This window comes from Amblyomma mixtum, chromosome 1 (assembly GCF_055824585.1).
Source record: "Amblyomma mixtum isolate Tamu chromosome 1, ASM5582458v1, whole genome shotgun sequence".
Classification (NCBI taxonomy): domain Eukaryota; kingdom Metazoa; phylum Arthropoda; class Arachnida; order Ixodida; family Ixodidae; genus Amblyomma; species Amblyomma mixtum.
In genome coordinates, this window is record NC_143012.1 from 161,932,132 (window position 1) to 161,951,663 (window position 19,532).

The 19,532-nt window shown below is 50.2% G+C and overlaps 1 protein-coding gene across 1 annotated transcript in view; it reads right to left on the reverse strand.

The window, feature by feature from the left end:
• Nucleotides 1-2,463: 2,463 nt before the first annotated feature.
• Nucleotides 2,464-19,532, reverse strand: part of LOC149369565 (arginine kinase-like) — a 47,914-nt gene continuing 30,845 nt past the window's right edge. The window contains exons 2-5 of the mRNA XM_089558883.1: nt 14,749-14,975; nt 13,165-13,491; nt 4,606-4,810; nt 2,464-2,715 (exon numbers count right to left, since the gene is read on the reverse strand). Coding sequence (XP_089415009.1) covers nt 2,570-2,715; nt 4,606-4,810; nt 13,165-13,491; nt 14,749-14,975 — 905 coding nt within the window. The 3' untranslated portion in view covers nt 2,464-2,569. The remainder of the gene's footprint in view (nt 2,716-4,605; nt 4,811-13,164; nt 13,492-14,748; nt 14,976-19,532) is intronic.

Consider the following 19,532-nt stretch of genomic DNA (forward strand, 5'->3'; position numbering starts at 1 on the left):
ACATCGTCATCATCATCATTATGTTCTCAAAGCCTGGCGCTCCTCCACTACATTTCACTGCTGCTGCTGCTCCTCACGCAAAATAATTCGTTCTAGCCACCCACCTTTAGCATTGCGTCGTGGAGATTATGAAATAAGGAAGTGGCGTAGACTGTCGCAGTCCTCCTCTCTCCGCTCGCGGTCGCACGAAAAGCGAGCGTTTTTCGGTCGGTGCCGCCAGGACGCTCAGTGCAGTTGAGAGAAAAGGGGGGCGGTGACAGCTGCAGCACGAAAGGTGAACTAATTAGTCATGTTTTAACGGGAGAGCTTTAGTATACCCCATGTCGGAAAAAAATTTGCCGCGTCGGCATCGACCGTTTGAAGCCCCGCAGCCGGTCGCCTCCGGCAACCTACCTAGGCGGGCCACCTGGGTCACGTGACCTTGAGGCGTCATCACAACACGCCCACCGGAATGTGAGCAAACTGACCACCGTGGCAGGTGGCAGTTAATTTAACAAGTGGGAGGTTTTTCAGGAAGCGGAACCTCAGGCGCAAGAACCGCACCGCCGGCAGCATCTGCCATCGCAAGGCAGTGGCGCTTCGCTTAACCACTGCACACAGCGCCAGGAGTGGCATGAGGACTCCCGTCAATATATGGATGTAAAGTAGAGAATCACCAATTCCGCATATATGAACATCAACCCGTTAACGCTACTGCTCCATAACCTTAAGGCGGAGCTTAAGTGTCCCGTCCAGTCTTTTCGCAACGATGGAATAGGGCAGCCGTTTGAAACCTGCGCTGTAAGATGTAGCATGAAGCAAGTTTTAACACGACAATTCCTTTAGGTGCACTATTCCCAGCTTAGTTGTCATAGTAATTGAGTTATTTCACCCCCCCCCCTCCCCCAAGTATGAATATGACGCAGGCCTCTGGTCTATCCAGTTAGAATGACGAACAATGAGAATGTGTCATGTCTGAATATGTCGTCCATATAAGCCTGGTTCGTGGCTCCTTTTCGCTGTTACTCTTTAATCTGCTGTTTGTTCACGTTCACAGATTTTTCACAATTATGACAAGTTTCGATGTTCTTGTCTTTTAACTATTCTACACTGCAGTTTACGCTCATGATGTCGCTTCTAATTACAAGCGCATTCACACACAAAACATACACGATCACATGGAAGCCGCCTCCGCCACGGTGGCTCATTATGGCGATCGACTGCCCGGCAGAGCCAACGCAGTCAGACGGAAAAATGGATATCTTTAAAGTGTGCCAAATACAAGGAATTGCATTCATTTTTCTGTTAATATTGCGTTTGTGAACAGTAAATATTTCTTGAAAATGAATTTATAAGGGTCAAGAAAAAAAAAACGTTCACACGAACAATCGACCGCTCAGCCGCATGGCTTTTCGTTACTAATGATTCATGCCCATGAAAGAGTTTCCAACTTCTGCAACTTCCTCTTCGTATTAATCGGCTTGCTCCAAACGAAGGATTTTCCAGCCAGAAAGACAGCGGAAGTAGTCGGTGGAGGCTCCACTGCGTTCTCAAGTTGTAGCTCACGATAGAAGAACCGCTCGCTTCACGCACCATCAGTGCTGCGCACACCATCATGGGCTGAATCCCCAATGCTCAGTTTACGCTCCAATACCACAGAGCACACAGCCGCACCGCAGCCGTGGCCTAGTGGTTTCGTCGTCCGCCTCGGCTGCGGGAGGCGGGAGGTTCGAAACCCACCGTCGGATACCCATCGTATGGGTACAGGCTCCCCCCGACCTCGCGACCGGTTTGTTCAGGGGGTGCAGTCCTGGGAGAGGCTCCGTATATCCCGCTATTCCCTTCGGGGACGTACCCTGTTCCGAACAGCCGCCTGAAAAGGTGGTTCGATATATGTTGCTGTGCCGTCTCGTGGTTGTCTCTGTGCCGTCTAAGTCTTATATCTCAACCCTCCTCATTGGTGAGGCCCAGGCCATCAATGGCGGGCAGAAGCGAATAAAAAAAGGGCCACAAGTTGGGCTTCTACCGCACGAGGCGGATTTAAGGTTGCTTGGCGGCGGAACTTATCTCTGATCCGTCAAGGCAACTTTGGTCTAAGATCCTTTTCCTAAGCATGTCACCCTAGAAGAGCCGAGCACCAGGCCAGGGGAAATCTTCTGCCCCTTAAAGAAACTGGTGGGTACCCGGCAGCACTGGTGATCGAACCCAGCACCTCCTGAATGCGAGGCGGATGCTCTACCACAAGGCCACGCTTTTTTTTTCTTTATTACCCCACAAGGTCACGCTTCGGTCGTAGCATTGCACTAGTTCCAGGGCATCCATGGCGCGAGTTTATCTAGGGCGTGCTTCGATCTGTATAACAACAAATATAAAAATGATAAACGAAGAAACATTTTCCTAAGCGCACGAAAAACTGAAATGGCCACCACTGAAAACCAGCTGCTACGGTACTCTCAGGAAACGTCGAATCATCAGAATAAGGGGTTGTGACTGCAGTACACCAGCGGAAAGCTGAGTGTTAGCTTTATTCCAGAGCAAACGGAAAAAAAAGAAGCGTTGCCCCTGCAGAGCAAGCTGGTGGCTCCCCTGGCTACTGCATCTCCTTTTCCAGCTTGATGAGCTCCTGGATGCCGTCCTGCATCTCCCTCACGGCCTGGTACTCGGTGAGACCCATGCGCCGCTTGTTGGAGATGTCGTAGACGCCGCCCTCGCTCTCCGTGTGTTCGCCACGGGTGCCTGTAACGATGTTTCCAAAAGGCACTTTAAACTCACATCAGAACTATATGTTTCCTGTAGTCAGACCTTTTATTTGCCTGGCTATTGCGTTGTTCACTCCGACGTCCTTTCTCTTTTTACAGCGGTGTCAGTGGTGTTTGCAATTTATATTAAAGTGCTTTATTCTTTTGAACCATGATTACGATTTCCCCTCCTCCTTGCATAGTGCCCCATCACAAACCCTTATGGGTAAATGAATGATGACAATGATAGTGAACAGCACGAGATACCTTATTACGCTCATCAACTGCAGTGTTTGAACAAAGGCACGACACGACGCTCTTCTGTGGAAGTGAGACCGCAGTCGTGTTTCAGAACTGAGCAGCGCGAAAAAAGAACGTGTAAATATAACAGAAACGCATAAATCGCATTTTAGGTGCTAAGAAAATTCTTTAAGGTCCTGAGTACAACTGTACCTCGTGCTGGTCATTGTTTTGGCACTGTTTCCGAAAGCTTGAAGCGTAAGGGACAAAACTGGTTTTGAGAAAATGATAGGGCAGAGTGACCTTCTCAGTGGACACTTGAACCACGCCATAAGGATGGCATGAAGGGAGAAGAGAACGAAGAGAGAACGGGTGTGTAGTGCATTAAGTAAAGACTTGGGGGGGGGGGGGGGCACTTAAGGTCACATTAAGCATATAGACGCAATAGCGTTAAGGAATCCCAACGGTCGCTGGGGGTCCCCTGGAACACCCTCTCGCAGACTTCGACACGCTTGTTGCCATCGCATACAGCTTTTTAAGACAATCATCGGTGAATGGCTTCAATGCTTTCTACAACGACACGTTCTTCTGGCACAAGAGGATAGCCACATCGCTGGAAACAGCAACATCGGAGCCTATAAATACCGTGTTCATTTGGCGGCATCTTAGTAGACATGGGAACAGCCCAGCAGTGACGATGTTTGACGCTGCATATCTTCAGTTTGTTCAGGTAGGTAGCACTCCTAATACACTAAGCGCTCAGGCAGTCGTTTGTTGTCACTGTTCACATGTCCACATTCCCTTCTCGACATTTTCGATGAGCGCTTTGATGTACTGCGAGTGCGTCAGAAATGAAATGTGGAGGCCAGCACAGCGCAAAATATATTAGAATACCCTAGCTACGTGGCTCTCACAAAGCTGAGCGGCTATACAGAATAGTAGGAGCGAGTCAGTACTACTCAGAGAAATACTGTTCCGTCATGGCAAAGAAGAAGCATGGCACTGCTAAATGTTTAAAGTGCTCTTTTCAGTGTTCAATTCGGTAGATACTGTAGTACTAATCTGTCGTGCGAAAATGGCCAGAATTACGCCTGCCTCTGATATTCTGGCATGCGAGCGAATAGGCTGATGATTAGTTGCACCCATTCGCAAACCCACACTGGGAGTGTGGGCGTGCACTCAAACGTTCGCGTGGCTTGCCGTCCCAAGACCCTTTAGCGCGCTTGTTGCGAGAGCCGTTGGGTGATAATGCCTTCTTTATCCATTAGCTGCTTTTAAAGCGGCTGTGTTAATCTGGGGACCACGGAATTACCATAACAATCATCACCATAGCTATGGTCACTGCAAGACACAGGCCACTCAAGTCACCAATTGGGCGGCAGTAGCAGCCAGCAGGATACAGTAATCATGTAACGTTTTTATGCCTTGAATTGTATAATAAGGCTTACATGTGCATGCTGAGTGAACTTTCAAACCACATGACTGTCTTGAAGTATACACACAGTGTGTTTCAAAGGAATCCAAGAGCATGAGAAAGTGTACAACTTTGCACTGGTACGCCCTTACTGACAGCGGTAATGCGGGTGTGCGTAGGTGACGCGAGTAGTGGGACCGAGTGAACACGTGCTGCACTAGCAGAACTACGCACCTCGCACTTGCAGGTTGTACTTGGCGGCGATTTCGTCAAGTTTGGCCTTGTCGGAGGCCAGCTTGGGCACCTTGATGTGCACGCTGGCTCGGATGGTGGTGCCCAGGTTGGTGGGGCAGAAGGTCAGGTAGCCCAGACGGCTGTCACGCGAGAAACGCAACTTCTTGCCGATGGTCTCCACTCCTCGGACCATGCGGCCGTACACCTGCAGAGGGGTGCGTTTGACTTAGCCACATTACGACGCCTGGAGTGAGGTCAGGAAGAACAGAGCATGTGTGGAGCATGCATATCCTGCCAAATTTCTTTCAGCTGCTTCCATTGGGCGTCAGTAGCGAGGAATGATACAAAGAACAAAACAAAATCACCATTTTCACCGGCATGCACCTGTGGTACCCATCGTGCCATTGCTTGGAACGCTACGATTATGGCGATATCGCAAGGAGTCAACCCAGTGAGCTCATGTTTACTTCCCTGCATCTTAAACAGCCGAAAGGTGCGGCCAGCTGCATGTTCACTCGCTGCTTGAAAGGAAATACCTGCAAACGAAGCGCGCGGGTCTCAGAGAGCAGCAGGGCTTTCCAGACTCAACCGTATACGCGTACAGCGCGAACTCCTTTCTCTTTCAACTAAAAAGTAGAGTAACTAACCAGTGCGTGCATGCGCGCTCACTTTGTGCTAAAGGCTGCAGTTATCTTAGATTGCGCGGAAACACACGTGCAACATGTGTGATTTGCTGCTCCGTATGCTGCAAACGAGATCGCATGCAGCTGCATATTATGCGGGGTGCTGCATCAAGAAGCCGGTGATGAGGAACCAGCCACTGTCGTACGTCAATGCCGTAGGTTAAAGAGTTCCTGAAACGGTCTCCATCGAGAGTAAAAAAAAAAGTGAAAGAGTGGATTTATATTGTATCCCCTACCCATCGTCCTCCTGCAGAAATGTTTCTCTAGCTTACGTTTTCTAGCACCAGAGATATCGAAGTTTAAGAGCAGTCATTTTCATTTTCTCTTTCAACTCGCACCAATGCCGCACCGCCCACTTGGCTTGAATGTTTACTTTTTTTCGACACTCTCTTCCCCGGATAGGAGACAGAAGAGAGACAGAAGAAGACAGCCACGCGGCGACACCTTTGATTTTTTTTTTCAATCGCTGTAGCTCCCTCTCATTCAATGACTCCCTCGCCTTCGCCCACAAACGCCTTTGCGCTTTTTGGCGAGCCGATCGTAGCCACCTCATGACTGACGTCAAAAAGGCAAACGCCGTCGCAAGCCAGGATTCCTGCCAAGACCGTCGCCGGTGACTCGCGAGGCGCCGGAATGAGAATTTTTTATGACAAGGTTGTAAATGCAGGTATTTGGTGATCATCATCATCAGCCTCACTACGTCAAATACAGGCCAAATGCCTGTTCCTTAGCCCTCCAATTAACCAATTAATGGTCCTGTATCAGCTGCGGCCATCTTATTCTCGACAACTTCCTAATCTGATGCGCCCAGCTTTCTTCCGCTCCCTGCCACGCTGGCTTTTTTTTTTGAAATCGAGTTCATTACTTTTAGGGATCATCGGTTGTCTTGCCTTCTCATGACATGCCCTGCCCATGCCCACTTATTCTTTATTTCAAGTAGGATGTCACTAACTCGAATCTGTTCCCTGACCCACTCGTCTCTCGAGCTCTCTTAAAGTTGCACCCATCATTTTTCTTTCTACTGCTCACGGCGTTGTACTTAATTTAAGTTCAGCTCGTTTTGGGAACCCATATGTTTCTGCCTCATAGGTAAGCACCGGTGAGGTACAGCTGCTATATACTTTCCTCTTGACGGATGCTGGTAAACTGTCATTCACGACCCCAGGGGACCTGCCAAATGTACTCCACCCCATTCTTATTCTCCTAATTATTTCAATCTTACGGAATGGTTCTGCGGTTACCACCTTCCCTAGGTAAATGTAGTTCCCTTGCTACTTCCAAAGCTTGGCTGCCTACCATAAACTGTAGTTCTCTTCCGAGAACGTTTAATATTACATTAGTTTACTATATATTAATTTCTAGACCCATCGTGTCGCTTCACTGTTTAATTTCTCGATCTTGATCTGCGGTTCGTTTTCTGAGTTACTTAGCAAGGTAATGTCATCAGCGAATGGCAGATTTATCAGGCACCTATTTTTCATAAACATTTATCCACACTTCATTCCTAGCCACATCTCTAAATACCTGCTGCAAACAGGCGGTAAATAGTAATGGAGGGAACATGTCTGCCTGCCTGACACCCTTCCTTATTAGAATTTTATAACGTTGTCTGCGGAAGAGTATGGTGACTGTGCAGTCACTAGAAAACATTTTCCAGTATTTATGCGTGCACCTCTTCCACGGCTCAGTTTTCTTAGGCCTGAATTACTGCTGAGGTTTAGACTGAGTGAAATGCTTTTTTATAATCTTCGGCTCATTTCTCTAGTGTTTTATGATGTGAATATGGTTCATTCCCGAGTAGCCTTTCCGAAAGCCAGCCGATCCTTTGGTAGAATGAATAGAATGAAGTCTAAGGCTTATTTAATTCTATTAGCAATCATATCAGTAGATACCTACTAAACAACGGACATTAGTCTAATCGGCCTGTAATTTTCCAGGTCAAGCTAACGGTACATTCTAGGTAATGAGGCACTGCGCGTATAGGGTGGCAAGTCTGTCAAATACAATGTCCCTGCCGTCAAATCCGCAGTTACCTCATCCTCACCAGCTGCTTTCCACCTTTTCATTGCATGTAAAGCTTTTTTCTACTTCCTCTTTCGTTGTACAGTTCTTCCGCATCACTGACTTCATCATTAACATCCTGATAATTTAGGACCGTGCTGAGATTAGTATAGAACTCTTCAGCTATTTCAAGTATCGTATCCATATTGTCACAGATGGGTCCTTAATCACACAGGCTAGGCACAGGCCGCAAACAGAGAAGCAGAGTCCCAGCTCCGAGAGCACGCGAGTTCCTCACTTCTTCGTCCTTTCGGCGCCGCACGGGGACACCTGGCGGCATTATTCCCCCTCCCCCAAAAAAGAAAGCAAAAACGTGGGCGCACATTGAGTGAACGGGAGGAAGTAAGCAAGTGAACAAACGGTCACATGCCGCTCAACGGCTGCAGGTACAAATAAAAAGAACACACGGAAGAGGCTACGTCCCTTACTGTGTACAGTAAGGCTTCATGCGCAGTACGTGCACGACCTCAGGCTGAGGTCGACGGCGCGAACTCGGTAGAGTGCCATCGGGGAGGACTTCATACGTCACATCCGTGATACGGCGCAACACTGTGTACGGTCCAAACTAGCGGCTCAGGAGCTTCTCCGACAGTCTTAGGCGACGTACTGGGGTCCATACCCACACTTTGTCGTCGGGGTGGCACTCTACGTGTCTACGTGTCCGGTTGTACCAAGCACTCGGACGCAAAACACTCAGTAACATCTGCCAATTGGTCGGCCCACGCGATGGCAGTAGCTCGAAAAAGGCGACGAAGTTCGTTGGTAAAATTAGTAATCAGGAGCTCCGACCGACCGTTATGGAGGTGGACAAGGCTTCGGGCCGAGCAAATGCCGTGTGTCAGTAGCAAGGAAAGGTTGCCCTCGGCGACTGCAGGTCCATCACGTAGCCTATCATCGCATTCAACTCTTGCAAAAACACTGGCGCGCGGTGGGATCAAAACACTCAGTGGAAATACGAAGGGCGGAGCTGCGTTGACGAACATCGGAGGTGTCGTCGGCTTTCGCTCTAGAAAACGTAACGGTTCTGTTCCGCAGGTCGATAACGGCACCATTCTCACGGAGAAAATCTACGCCCAAAATCAGGTCACGAGAACAGTCGCGGAGCACCAGGCAGCTCACTACGAACGTCGAATCGATGATCTGGACCCTAGCCGTGCACTGTCCAAGCGGAGTAATGATATGGCCCCCCGCCGTCCGGATCTGCATGCCAGAGCAGGGAGTCGTGACTTTCTTCAGAAGCGCTGCCAATTTGCCACTAATAATTGAAAACTCTGCTCCTGTGTCCACCAACGCGCTAATGCTGTGACCGTCGAGAAGCACGGGTATGTCGAGTGAGAATCGCTCCTCTAGATCACCTGCTGTCGTCGACGTCGACAAAGCTCTATCATCGGATGTCGGCGTCGTCAGGGGGGTCCTTACAGCATCGATATCCAGCGACCACGCCCCCGGAGGTCGCTGTCTTCAGTTTTCCCGGCGAGGACTGGGCGAGCGGTCCGCTGTCGCTCGCGAAAAGTCCTGCGGATTCAGTGAAAATGATGACCGGCGAGGGGACGGCGATCGGGACTGACGGCGCGCCATGGACCACATAGGTTGCTGCGTCACGTACTCTTCAATCGCAGGGGGCCGTTGACCAAATCGGGGTCTTGGCGCATCGGGGGAAAAACCCTGCAGGCCAAGTTCACGATATGGGCACCGCCGGAACAGGTTACCGGGCTCCCCACAATGGAAACACAAACGTCGTCGGTCTGGGCCACGCCAGACATCCGCTCTGCGCAGGGATCGTCGGTCACTCGGGATGTGCTGCACTGGCTGCACGGAGGGTAGCGGGACGTCGTGATGGGCTTGAACAAACGCCGTTGCATTTGGGGCAGGGCGTCGTAAAGCGTCAGCATACGTCGGGCGGCAGTAGTCCGTCTGGATAGTCTGTGTAAATGCCGCTGGATTCGGCGCAGGGCGTCGTAGAGCTTCAGCGTACGTCGGGCGGTAGTAATCTGGCTGTACTGGCTGTGGTTCGCCGCGTAGTAACTGTGGCCTGACAGCCTGCTGCACCTCGTCGCGGATAACGCCCATAAAGGAGCTGGCCGTGGTCTGCGACGTACCACAGATCTTCTGCAGCTCCTCACGGACGACAGTGCGGATCATGTCACGGAGGAAGTCGGTATTGGTGTTGAACGCCGGGAGAGGCTCCGTAACAGATGCAGCAAGGACTGGCCGGTCGTACGCGGTGGAACGCTGCCGGAGAACCTGCTCCATCGTGACAGCCTCTGCTAGAAACTCGGCAACAGTGCTTGGGGGGCTGCGCACGAGGCCGGTGAAAAGCTGTTCTTTCACACCACGCATTAGGTGGCGCAGCTTTTTGGCTTCCGACATGGCTGGGTCAGCCCGCCGGAAGAGACGCGTCATGTCTTCGACGTACATGGTAACTGTTTCATTGGGCATCTGCATGCGGGACTGCAGGGCGCGTTCAGCTCGCTCCCGACGATCAGCGCTGACATACGCGGCGAGCAATTTACGTCGGAACTCATGCCATGACAAAAGAGCGTCCTCACGGTTTTCGTACAACGTCCGAGCACCGTCCTCCAAGCTGAAGAAAACGTTCCTCAGTTTGGCGGCGTCGTCCCACTGGTTAAATGCGGCGACACGTTCAAACTGGAGGAGCCAATCTTCCACGTCCTCCAGCTGAGTCCCGTGAAAGGACTTTGGTAGCCGTGGGTTTTGGAGGGTGTAGTACGCGGCGCCTTGCATGACTGGTTGAGGGGCAGGCTCCGAGGTAGTGTCAAATGGCCTGAGCTCAGGAGGCAGCCGGTCAGGTGCCGAGGTAGTCTCCAACAGCCCATGCTCACGGGGCAGTCCTAGATTGCCGCGACTGACCCGATGCACTGGCGTGTCGATAGGGAGAGGTCTGGGGTCCTCGGTGTTGGGAGGGGTGTGCGACATATTCCAGGGCGATGTACCCAGCACCTCCACCACAAATGTCACAGATGGGTCCTTAATCACACAGGCTAGGCACAGGCCGCAAACAGAGAAGCAGAGTCCCAGCTCCGAGAGCACGCGAGTTCCTCACTTCTTCGTCCTTTCGGCGCCGCACGGGGACACCTGGCGGCAATATTTGTAATGACGCTGCCCTCCTTGTCTATTGAGGGCACATCTTATTTTAACACGATAGATTTAAAGGTGCCGTTATCCGGAAAATCCGATGTTGGCGTTGACGCTGTCGGCGTTTAAGCGAAAAATCGCGACTATGGTTCTCGCAGTGGTCCCCAAAGAGCAACCTAGGAGGAAGGCGGGTTATCTGGGTCACGTGATCTTGTGGCGGCATCACAACCTGCCCATCGAATAGTGAGGAAACTGCCCACTGTGGCAGGTGGCAGTTAATGATTGGTCGGTTGGGAAGAGCAACCCGGTCTGCACAAGGCGCACCGCTGGCAGCGCCTGCCACCGCAGGGCAGTGGCGCGTCCCTTAGCCGCAGCACCACTGCGCCAGGAAAGGGTATGAGGACTCCCATAGATCTACGAATGAAAAGTAGGGAATGACCTGCACATATATATATATATTTATGACTTCACTCATTACGTTCTCGCGTCATACCCATAAGGCGGAGAATTTCCCCTCCAATTTTTTGAAAATTTGTGCTGCCCTCTTCGTTAAAGCGTGCTCGATCCTCTTCTTATTATGCATTAATGACATTTACTTTCCGCCTCATAGTAAATTTTACAGTTATGACACTTCTATCCTATCTATGTGGCTAGAGGCTTACAGTTTGCTTGCTTTCGGAAGCCAACAAATATGGGACGTTCCTCCAACGGGGACGTTATACGGAAACCAGAGCCTTCGTTTCGTTTTACCAAACACACTAAATCATCGTAGCATAAACAACCCAAACATCTTTACCGCCCCATTAAGGACTTTATACTTCAATGCCGCATAGTCCTTCTGTTCTTAGCCTAGGTGAGCATTGTCATGAGTACTCACTATATTTTAGATTCAGCCACGTTCCCTGCATATCGTTGACTGTTAATTACTGTCTTCATTCTAATTTTTTTTGTTTCATGAGCGCAAGTATTTTTCCTGCTTTTTGCTGTTTTCCATACTACATAATTTCATTCTCTATATGTATGTTCGTCTTAGATGTGCACATGTTCTGCTGCTCTGTCTTTACCAAGCCTCGAGCATCCTTTAAGCTAAGCTCTTCGCCTGAGGCTCAATTCCTGTATGTCTGGAAATAAACTTTCTTCAAGTCCATTCATTTCAATACATTGTCGTTTTCTAAGTTTCTCGTCTCCTGTGAGAGCTTTCTAGTATCCTGTCTAGCTACCCTACGCCTTCTATTGTGCACTCCCTAGGGATGTCTGTCGGATTACCATTCACCTCCTGAAGAATAAGACAATCGTCTTCCGTTGCAGCGGAATATTTTTCTCCAGCGAGATCCTGAATACATCCACTTTCCCTTTTACTGTTAGCTCGTTGATGGCTTTTTTCCATACGAGTACCCTGCGTTCACTGTTCAACTCTAGGCTAATCTGAGAAGGCACAGTTCTAGTTACTTTATTATTTGTTAACTATGCAGGCCCTTACAAAGGCTCTAGGAGGACAACGAAGAAGAACACAATAAGCTCAATGTGCATACATCACAAGGGCAGCATGACACCTAAGTAGTGTAGCGTAATTGCAGTGGCACATGTTCAAAAGCGATATGAAAAAAATTACACAAATGCGAAACATAACTATGGGTAAGAAGTAATCAGTCTGTCGACAGAGTCAAAGGGATCACGTCAGAAGGCAGCTTGTTCCGTTCCTGAATTGTGCATGGATAAAAATCCACTAACAGGCTCTTATTTTGGCGTGGTATGGAGATCGAGATTTGGCATGATGATGTTTGTCTTTAAATAAGGGCATAAGATAATGCCGAGGAATAATAGAAAGTTTCCAGTTTAAAAATATAGAAATTTTATTCTGATATTTTTTGTGTGTGCGCAGTGGTGGATGGCATGTTTCGGTGGCTCAGCGGTTATGGTGCTCGGCTGCTGACCCAAAAGACGCGGGTTCGATCCCGGCCGCGGCGGCTAGAATTTCTTTGGAGGAGAAATTCTAGAGGCCCGTGTACTGTGCGATGTCAGTGCACGTTAAAGAACACCAGGTGGTCGAAATTTCCGGAGCCCTCCACTACGGCGTCTCTCATAGCCTTAGTCGCTTTGGGACGTTAAACCCCATAAACCAAACCAAACCATCTACTAAAACGGATGGAGCGTCGATACCACGATTTCTTCACAATATAAAGCGTATGGCTTACCACTGGGTAGGCTCCAGTGTTGCAATATTTCGTCTCGTATAAGGGTCCGAAACTGTACAAGCATACTATAGCTTTGGTCTCATGAGGCTTCAGTATGCTCAATGCTTTAAAGTCACTAGATCTCACCTTGCCGAGCGACTCCCTTCACTACGGCATCCCTCGTAGCCTGAGTCGCTTCGGAACGTTAAAACCCCATAAACTATGAACCAAATATCCAAGACCTGCACTATGCCAAGATGCGCGCACACTATGAAATCGACTTGAAAGCAAAGCACTTTGTAGCATGCATTTTAAAGTCACATTAAAAACAATTTTGCAGGCCTTTTAGGTCCACAGACGTGTCTGGAATCGGTCGATTCTGCTAGGTGCAAATCATGAGGACATACTTTGCGCAAAATGGGGAAATAAATATTGACATACATTAAAACATGCATCAAACTTCATCGCAAGCCTTCCACGTGTGCTAAGAACAGCTAGCACATCGCTTCCAAAGCTCCAACCACGGGAGAATTTTCACAACATACCTCCTTGAGGTCCCCGCCCTTCTGCATGGAGATGATTCGCAGGTGGTCTTCCTCATTGACCCACACCAGGAAGGACTTGGCGTTGTTGTGGAAGATTCCTCGTCCGGTGGGCCAGAAGCGGCAAGCGTTTGCCGCTTGCAGAAAGCGGTCGCCCTCCTTGAAGAGGAAGTGGTCGTCGATGAGCTGCTGCTGTACCTCCTTGCTCATCCCCGTCAGCGGGTAGTAGGTGCCCTGGTGCTCCCCGTCCAGAGAATTCAGCACTGCGACAACCTTTTGTTCCATCTCTCTGTACTGAGCCTCGTTCAGGCACGGATTGAACGGGTAGCCCTGTGAAAAGGCAAAAGCCAAGCCGCACACGATGCTATGACTTCGAACATCACAACGTCATTCACACTTCACCATGCAATAATGAATCAGAATCCTTACACAGACCCTCCATGTGCTACACAGGCCCGAACCCAGCCCAGACCCGTAACTTCAAACCCGGGCATGAGCCCGGTCCGGAGAAAGAGCACATTTTCTGGCTTTCTCAAGCCCGTGGAGACCTCTATTAGGGCCCACGTCGTGCCAGTAACCATATCGATCCAGGTCTGCCAACAAGTAGGCGTGTTCGAGGAGGACTGAAAAGCATCTGTTAACGCATGTATTCGCCACGCGGTCTGTAGACAAGTCGAAAAATTTCTATTGCTTTTTCGAATAAGCGTTTCTTTACAATCGCAATTATTGGGCTGATTACCGCTAGATAACAAAACACGTTCAGGGCGGCCAGGAAATTAAGGTTTCGGAAGACTGAGGCTTCCCTTCCGACCCTTGTTGCTTATGTGTTGTCGATATTAATAGAGCGTGTCATATTTCCCTGCTCGTCAGTATTTGAGTGAAAGGCCTTCTTCGCAAAGCCGGTCTGCGAATCCGCGCCTTTTCTCCTCCAGGTTCACTGGTTGAAAATCAAACTGCCCGCTCCTACTGCGCATGCGGCAAATGGCGGCGGCTATCATGCACGCACACCCGCCACTTCGCAGGCGCAGCTCGCTCTTTCTGGAACCAGCTCATGTTTGTTTTCACTGACTAGCCGACGAATTTTCGCCACTCCCCAGAGGGCGCCACATGTCGCGAAAAAGGCGGATTGTGCTGGGCTTGTGAAAAGAGAATTTTATTGCTGCTGTTAGATCGCTACGATTACCTTATAATCATACTCGGTGAATACAATCACTGCTACGAAATATGATACGAATTCACTATTACGATGCACCTTGATGTCACAGCTGCAATAAAAAGACTGATTCAGACCTTTCGCAATGCTTGCGGCTTTGGAAAGCTTTGAGGTCGCTTTGTGTTCACATAGCTTGAAAGCCGGAACACCTGCGGCCTGAATAATATGGCATGCTCCCAATCTTGTAGCACTATAGCTCCCTAACTAAGTCATTTACATTTTGCCGACTTGTACTATGTGCGAATGAATTACACATCCTGCAGCCCTCACACGTCGGTGCAGCTCACCCTGTGTGTGAGCCAACTTCAAGCCTTCTGCGAACAATCGGGGTGAGGTGCGCTCATCGCATGCGGCAAGCCTGCACGAGAACTCACCTCTAGTGACCGTCCGCAGCGCGTCCTGGTGGAGATGACATACTGCCCCTCGGGATCGACGTTGACGAGCGTGTTCATGTCTCCGAAGTCCGTGGGCGGATGCCTGTCCGTTGGCTTGAAGCCCTTGTGGTACTCCTCGATGACCGGGTTGAAGAGCTCGGCGAACACAGTGTACGCCTCGGCGTCGGGCGCATAGATGCCTATTCCGCTGTCCAGGTTTTCGATGCCTGCATTAGTTGCAGAAAGCCATCAGGCGTGGGCAGTCAGACTCCATTTGCAGATCCCAGAGGGGTATGCTATGACTTTGAACATATGGCTTTGTTCTCCTAAAGCAGAAATGTGATTGTCGTTATAGATGCCGCTGCAGAAGCTATGGTCACTGCTTATAAGATCATGAAGAGGACACGGTTCCTTCCAGCCCTCATATCTGCCGCCTGCATACAGTCTGCCCACAGAGACCGATGGCCGTGCAGTTTTGCCAGGCCAGCTTTGTTTAGCATGTGATCAAAACTAGGTACCTATGAAATATTACATAAACTACCGAATGCTGGCGCCCGTTTGACCTTTAACACCAACATAGTTGAATATTTTAATATTACTTTATTTTTTAACTGTCTGATTTTAGTATTACAGTTGAATATTTTACATAGCTGTTGGTAACGTGGCACCACTGACACGCTGACACCAAATAATCTGGTCCTTTATGCACTGCAGGTTCATAAAAAAACTTCGCATTTTAAGGTTACAAGAGGTTTTTGATGCTTAGGGTTGTTGCCCAAGAACCTCCACAGACAGGGTCACTGATTGCACTGATTTCTTGTGAATGCTGGTGCTTCTCATCCTGGGCTCATGACGAACGCCCAGGGAGAGGAGTTAGATTCTGTCTTTGCAAGGTGGAAGTGAATGAAGGAAGAGGTGCCGTAGTTGAAGGCTCGTGAATAACTTCGACCACCTGATCTTTAACGTACATAGACATCGCGCAGCAACCGGGCGCCTTTTGCGTTTTTCCTTCACCGCCCTCCCATGGCCATGCGCCGTCCGTACCCAATAAAGTGCTTCCAGCTCAACTCCCCCACTGAAACGCGGCCGCCGTGGCCGGGTTCAAGCACGGGCACTCCGGCTCCGCAGCCAAGCGCCCTTAGCTTTGCGCAGAGACAGTCTCGCATCCCTCGAAGTGCTGTGCATTGTGAATGCCCGTTAAAGATGCACCGATAAAAATTATTATTGCGAAAGCATTATATTGCTGGCTCATCAGGCGGAAATCCGGCGTTGTCCACGCCAGGCGGTCAGAAAAGCTTCGTGTCCTGCGTCATCACCGCAGCACAGCAACTCGTACGTTAAACTTCGAGTCTCTCAAGCTAGGTTTGGGCTCGTTGGTCATCAAATTTGATTCAGGCGGAACGAACAGATTAGCTTCCCAAAGCCATAGCATTAGAGCAGTACGCCATCGCCGCCGCAGAAACCCCCTCTCGCGTGCTAACCATGTATAGCAAGCCAGTAAGTCTTAAGTACCTTACATAATACTTTCCTGTGCCCTCCACAAGGCCTCTCTTTTCACGGTCCTCCTTTATTCCCCCTTTCCTGCCTTCTCTCCCAGTGCGTCTGAGATGCCCACCGAGCAGTGAGAGTTAATGCGCATCGCCTTTTCCGAAAAGATTAGGCAGTGGCTTAGCTCTGGTTAAGCCTGGACATGCAAGCGAAAAGCTGCAGTTATGCTTGGTTTGACGTCATTGCTGTCGCAGTTGGCGCACCATGCACTGGAAGCACCTTGATAACGTTGGAGGCGTTCGGCCGTCCACACACTGCCTGTACGGAGGCGGAGGTGGAGCAGGAGACGCGCGTGTAGTCAATGCGGTGCTGTCTTAGAAGGTTACTTTAGAGACATGTACTGTGGTGTCCATTCCTTTCGGGTGTACACCAAGATATGAGATACAGGCATTTCCTTTCTTTAAAACCAATTTTTCTTTCATTTCATTTTTCTTAAAGCCCTTACGGCGCGATTCGGGTATCCACCGAGATATGACAGAGAGACAGGCATCGTTTCCTTTCCTTAAAACCAATTTTCTTTTTATTTTCCTCCCCTTACGTACCTCCCACACAACACTCCACTACCACATGGAGGAGTCCGTCTCCCAATCCCCACCCTCAACACCACCCAAGAAAAAACGGACAACGGAGCCCCCACCCGTTACCCAGACCGACCTGACATCCCTCGAGGCCCGCCTGGACGCTAAACTCGCTGAGATGGACGCACGTCTAGAGGCAGAATTCAATCACCTCATCGACCACCTCTCCCAACGCTTCGAGCAACAAATTGAAGCGGCATTTACGCGCATGGTGCACACCCTAGAGATGAGCCTTGCACAGTACGACGCCCGCCTCCAAGAGAGAGAGAGAGAGAGAGAAAAAAACTTTATTGTCGGAAAAGAAGGGTTCCTGGATGCTTAGCAGAAGGGCCAGGTGGCCGTTAACTGATAGCAGGCGGCGACCTCTTCGGCGCACGCGACGGCTCCTGCCTGCCGGCGGGGTCCGAGCTGCGCAGCACTTCTTCCCAGGCGTCTGGTGAGGGAGCTTCTATAAGAGCTTCCGGAGGAGGATCCTCCGGGCAGTCCCATAGCATATGATCGAGGGTGGCAGTGCTACCGCAGTGCTTGCAGGTGGGGGCTATGAGATCGGGGTAGATGTGGCCGTAAATGTACGGGTTCGGGTAAGAATCGGTTTGAAGTCTTCTCCAAGTCACCTCTTGGTGTTTGGAGAGGGACTTGTGCGGGGGAGCATAGATTCTTCTAGAGAGTTTGTATAATTGGGTAATGTGGTGGTACGAAATCACTGCCTCCATCTCGAATCCCCCTGGACGAGAGCCCACCGCTCGGCCGACAAAACCTCGAGCGTGTTGGTGGGCTGCTTCGTTCCCTGGGTTCCCTGAATGGGCTGTAGTCCATACCAGTTCTATCTCTAGTTGCAATGTAATATTTGTGAGGATGTTTCTAGCAGTTAGGGATATTCTACCGCGCGAGAAGTTGCGTATGGCAGTCTTGGAATCACTGAGAATGATGTCAGCGTCAGTATTTGCTATGGCCAAGGCTATGGCAGCTTCTTCTGCTTGATCCGCGTACTTGACCGTGACCGAAGCCGCAGAGATGCACTCGCTTCTTCCTGCTATGAATTAATAGAGCAGGCCCTTCCCTCGCTACACCTCAGTCTGCGACATCAATCCCGCCACACAACCCCACAGAATTCCCCGACCAACCCACCTACCCTCACCCGACCAAAGCTCCAGTATGGTGGGGCTACCTCCTAATTCCTTATCAATTCTGCAGTGGAACTGCCGCCGCTTCCGGGGCAAGCGCGCACCCCTCCAACTGCCCCCCCCCCCCACACTTCCCACGCCCCACATCCTTCTCCTTCAGGACACACAAAGCCCTGCCACACTTCCTAGCTACATATCTGCTCACTCAGATGCCACGAATACACCCAAGGCGTCCACACTTATACATCGCTCTATTACACACCAAGCCCAACATATCACCTCAGAGACGCCCTGCGTAATCACAGAAATTATACAAAATACGCGCTCAATACGATCGATTTTTATTGCCAATATATACCACCCACCATCTCACCCGATGGCTTCATTGGAAAGGCTATTGCGAAATCTCCATCGTCTTGCAGGCAAGCATCCATTTATTATCGGAGGGGACTTCAACAGTCAGCATACTGAGTGGGGCTACCGCACCACCACTGGACGAGGCCGGCGTCTCTGGTCCTTGGTGTAAGAGCTCCGCCTTACAGTACACAACAACTTTAACACTCCCACGAGGATTGGTAACAGTGTCAGCGCGGACACCAGCCCGGATTTGACACTGAGCCGCAACCTTGTTGATATTACGTGGACCACAACGCGTCATACATTAGGAAGCGATCATTACATCCTCTCCATTACAGTACCGTACAAGCAAAGACAGGCCCGTCACCTAATGCACGAAATCCCCAACTGAGATGCTGTCCGCTCCGCACGGGCGGCCCTCCCTGACGCTCCCATTAGAGAGACATCGACCAGTGGGTGGCGTCGCTCATGAACGATGTCTCCACACATACGCGAACACTTGTCACAACATCAGACACGCCCACCCTCGACACTCGCCTGGCCCACCTATGGGAGGCCCACCATAGCATCCTAGAGCGCTGCGAAGGGCAAAAACTCAATCGGACCCTTAAAAAGCGGCTGACCGCGCTGCAAACACAAATTACTCAGCACGCTGAGGAGCTCTGCCGTTCAAACTGGGGTCAGATTTGCGATACTTTGGCTGGCAATCTGTCCTCCAAACGCAGCTGGCAACTTCTTCGTCACCTAATTGACCCCACGCAATCCAAAACAGCCACACAACACCACGTCACATGCCTTATACACAAGACCAACCTTTCTCCTGGCGCACTCATCAATATATTTAGAAACACACATACAACTCCCGCTACCTCAAACCACCTGCCCCCCATACAGGCGCCCCGAATGCCAACCTCGACGCAGAGATCACGGAAGCAGAAGTCAGAGCGGCCCTCCTGACTCTCCATTCTAACTCCACCCCAGGAGTTGATCGGATCTCTAATGCCATGCTCCGCAATTTTTACGATCAGTCGATCGCCCAGCTCACGAAATACTTCAACAAATGCTGGCAGGAGGGCACTCTTCCCCAATCCGGGCGTCACGCCAAAATCATTCATACCAAAGCCCCACAATCCTCTTACACCCTTAAATCTCCGCCATTTCACTAACCTTATGCCTA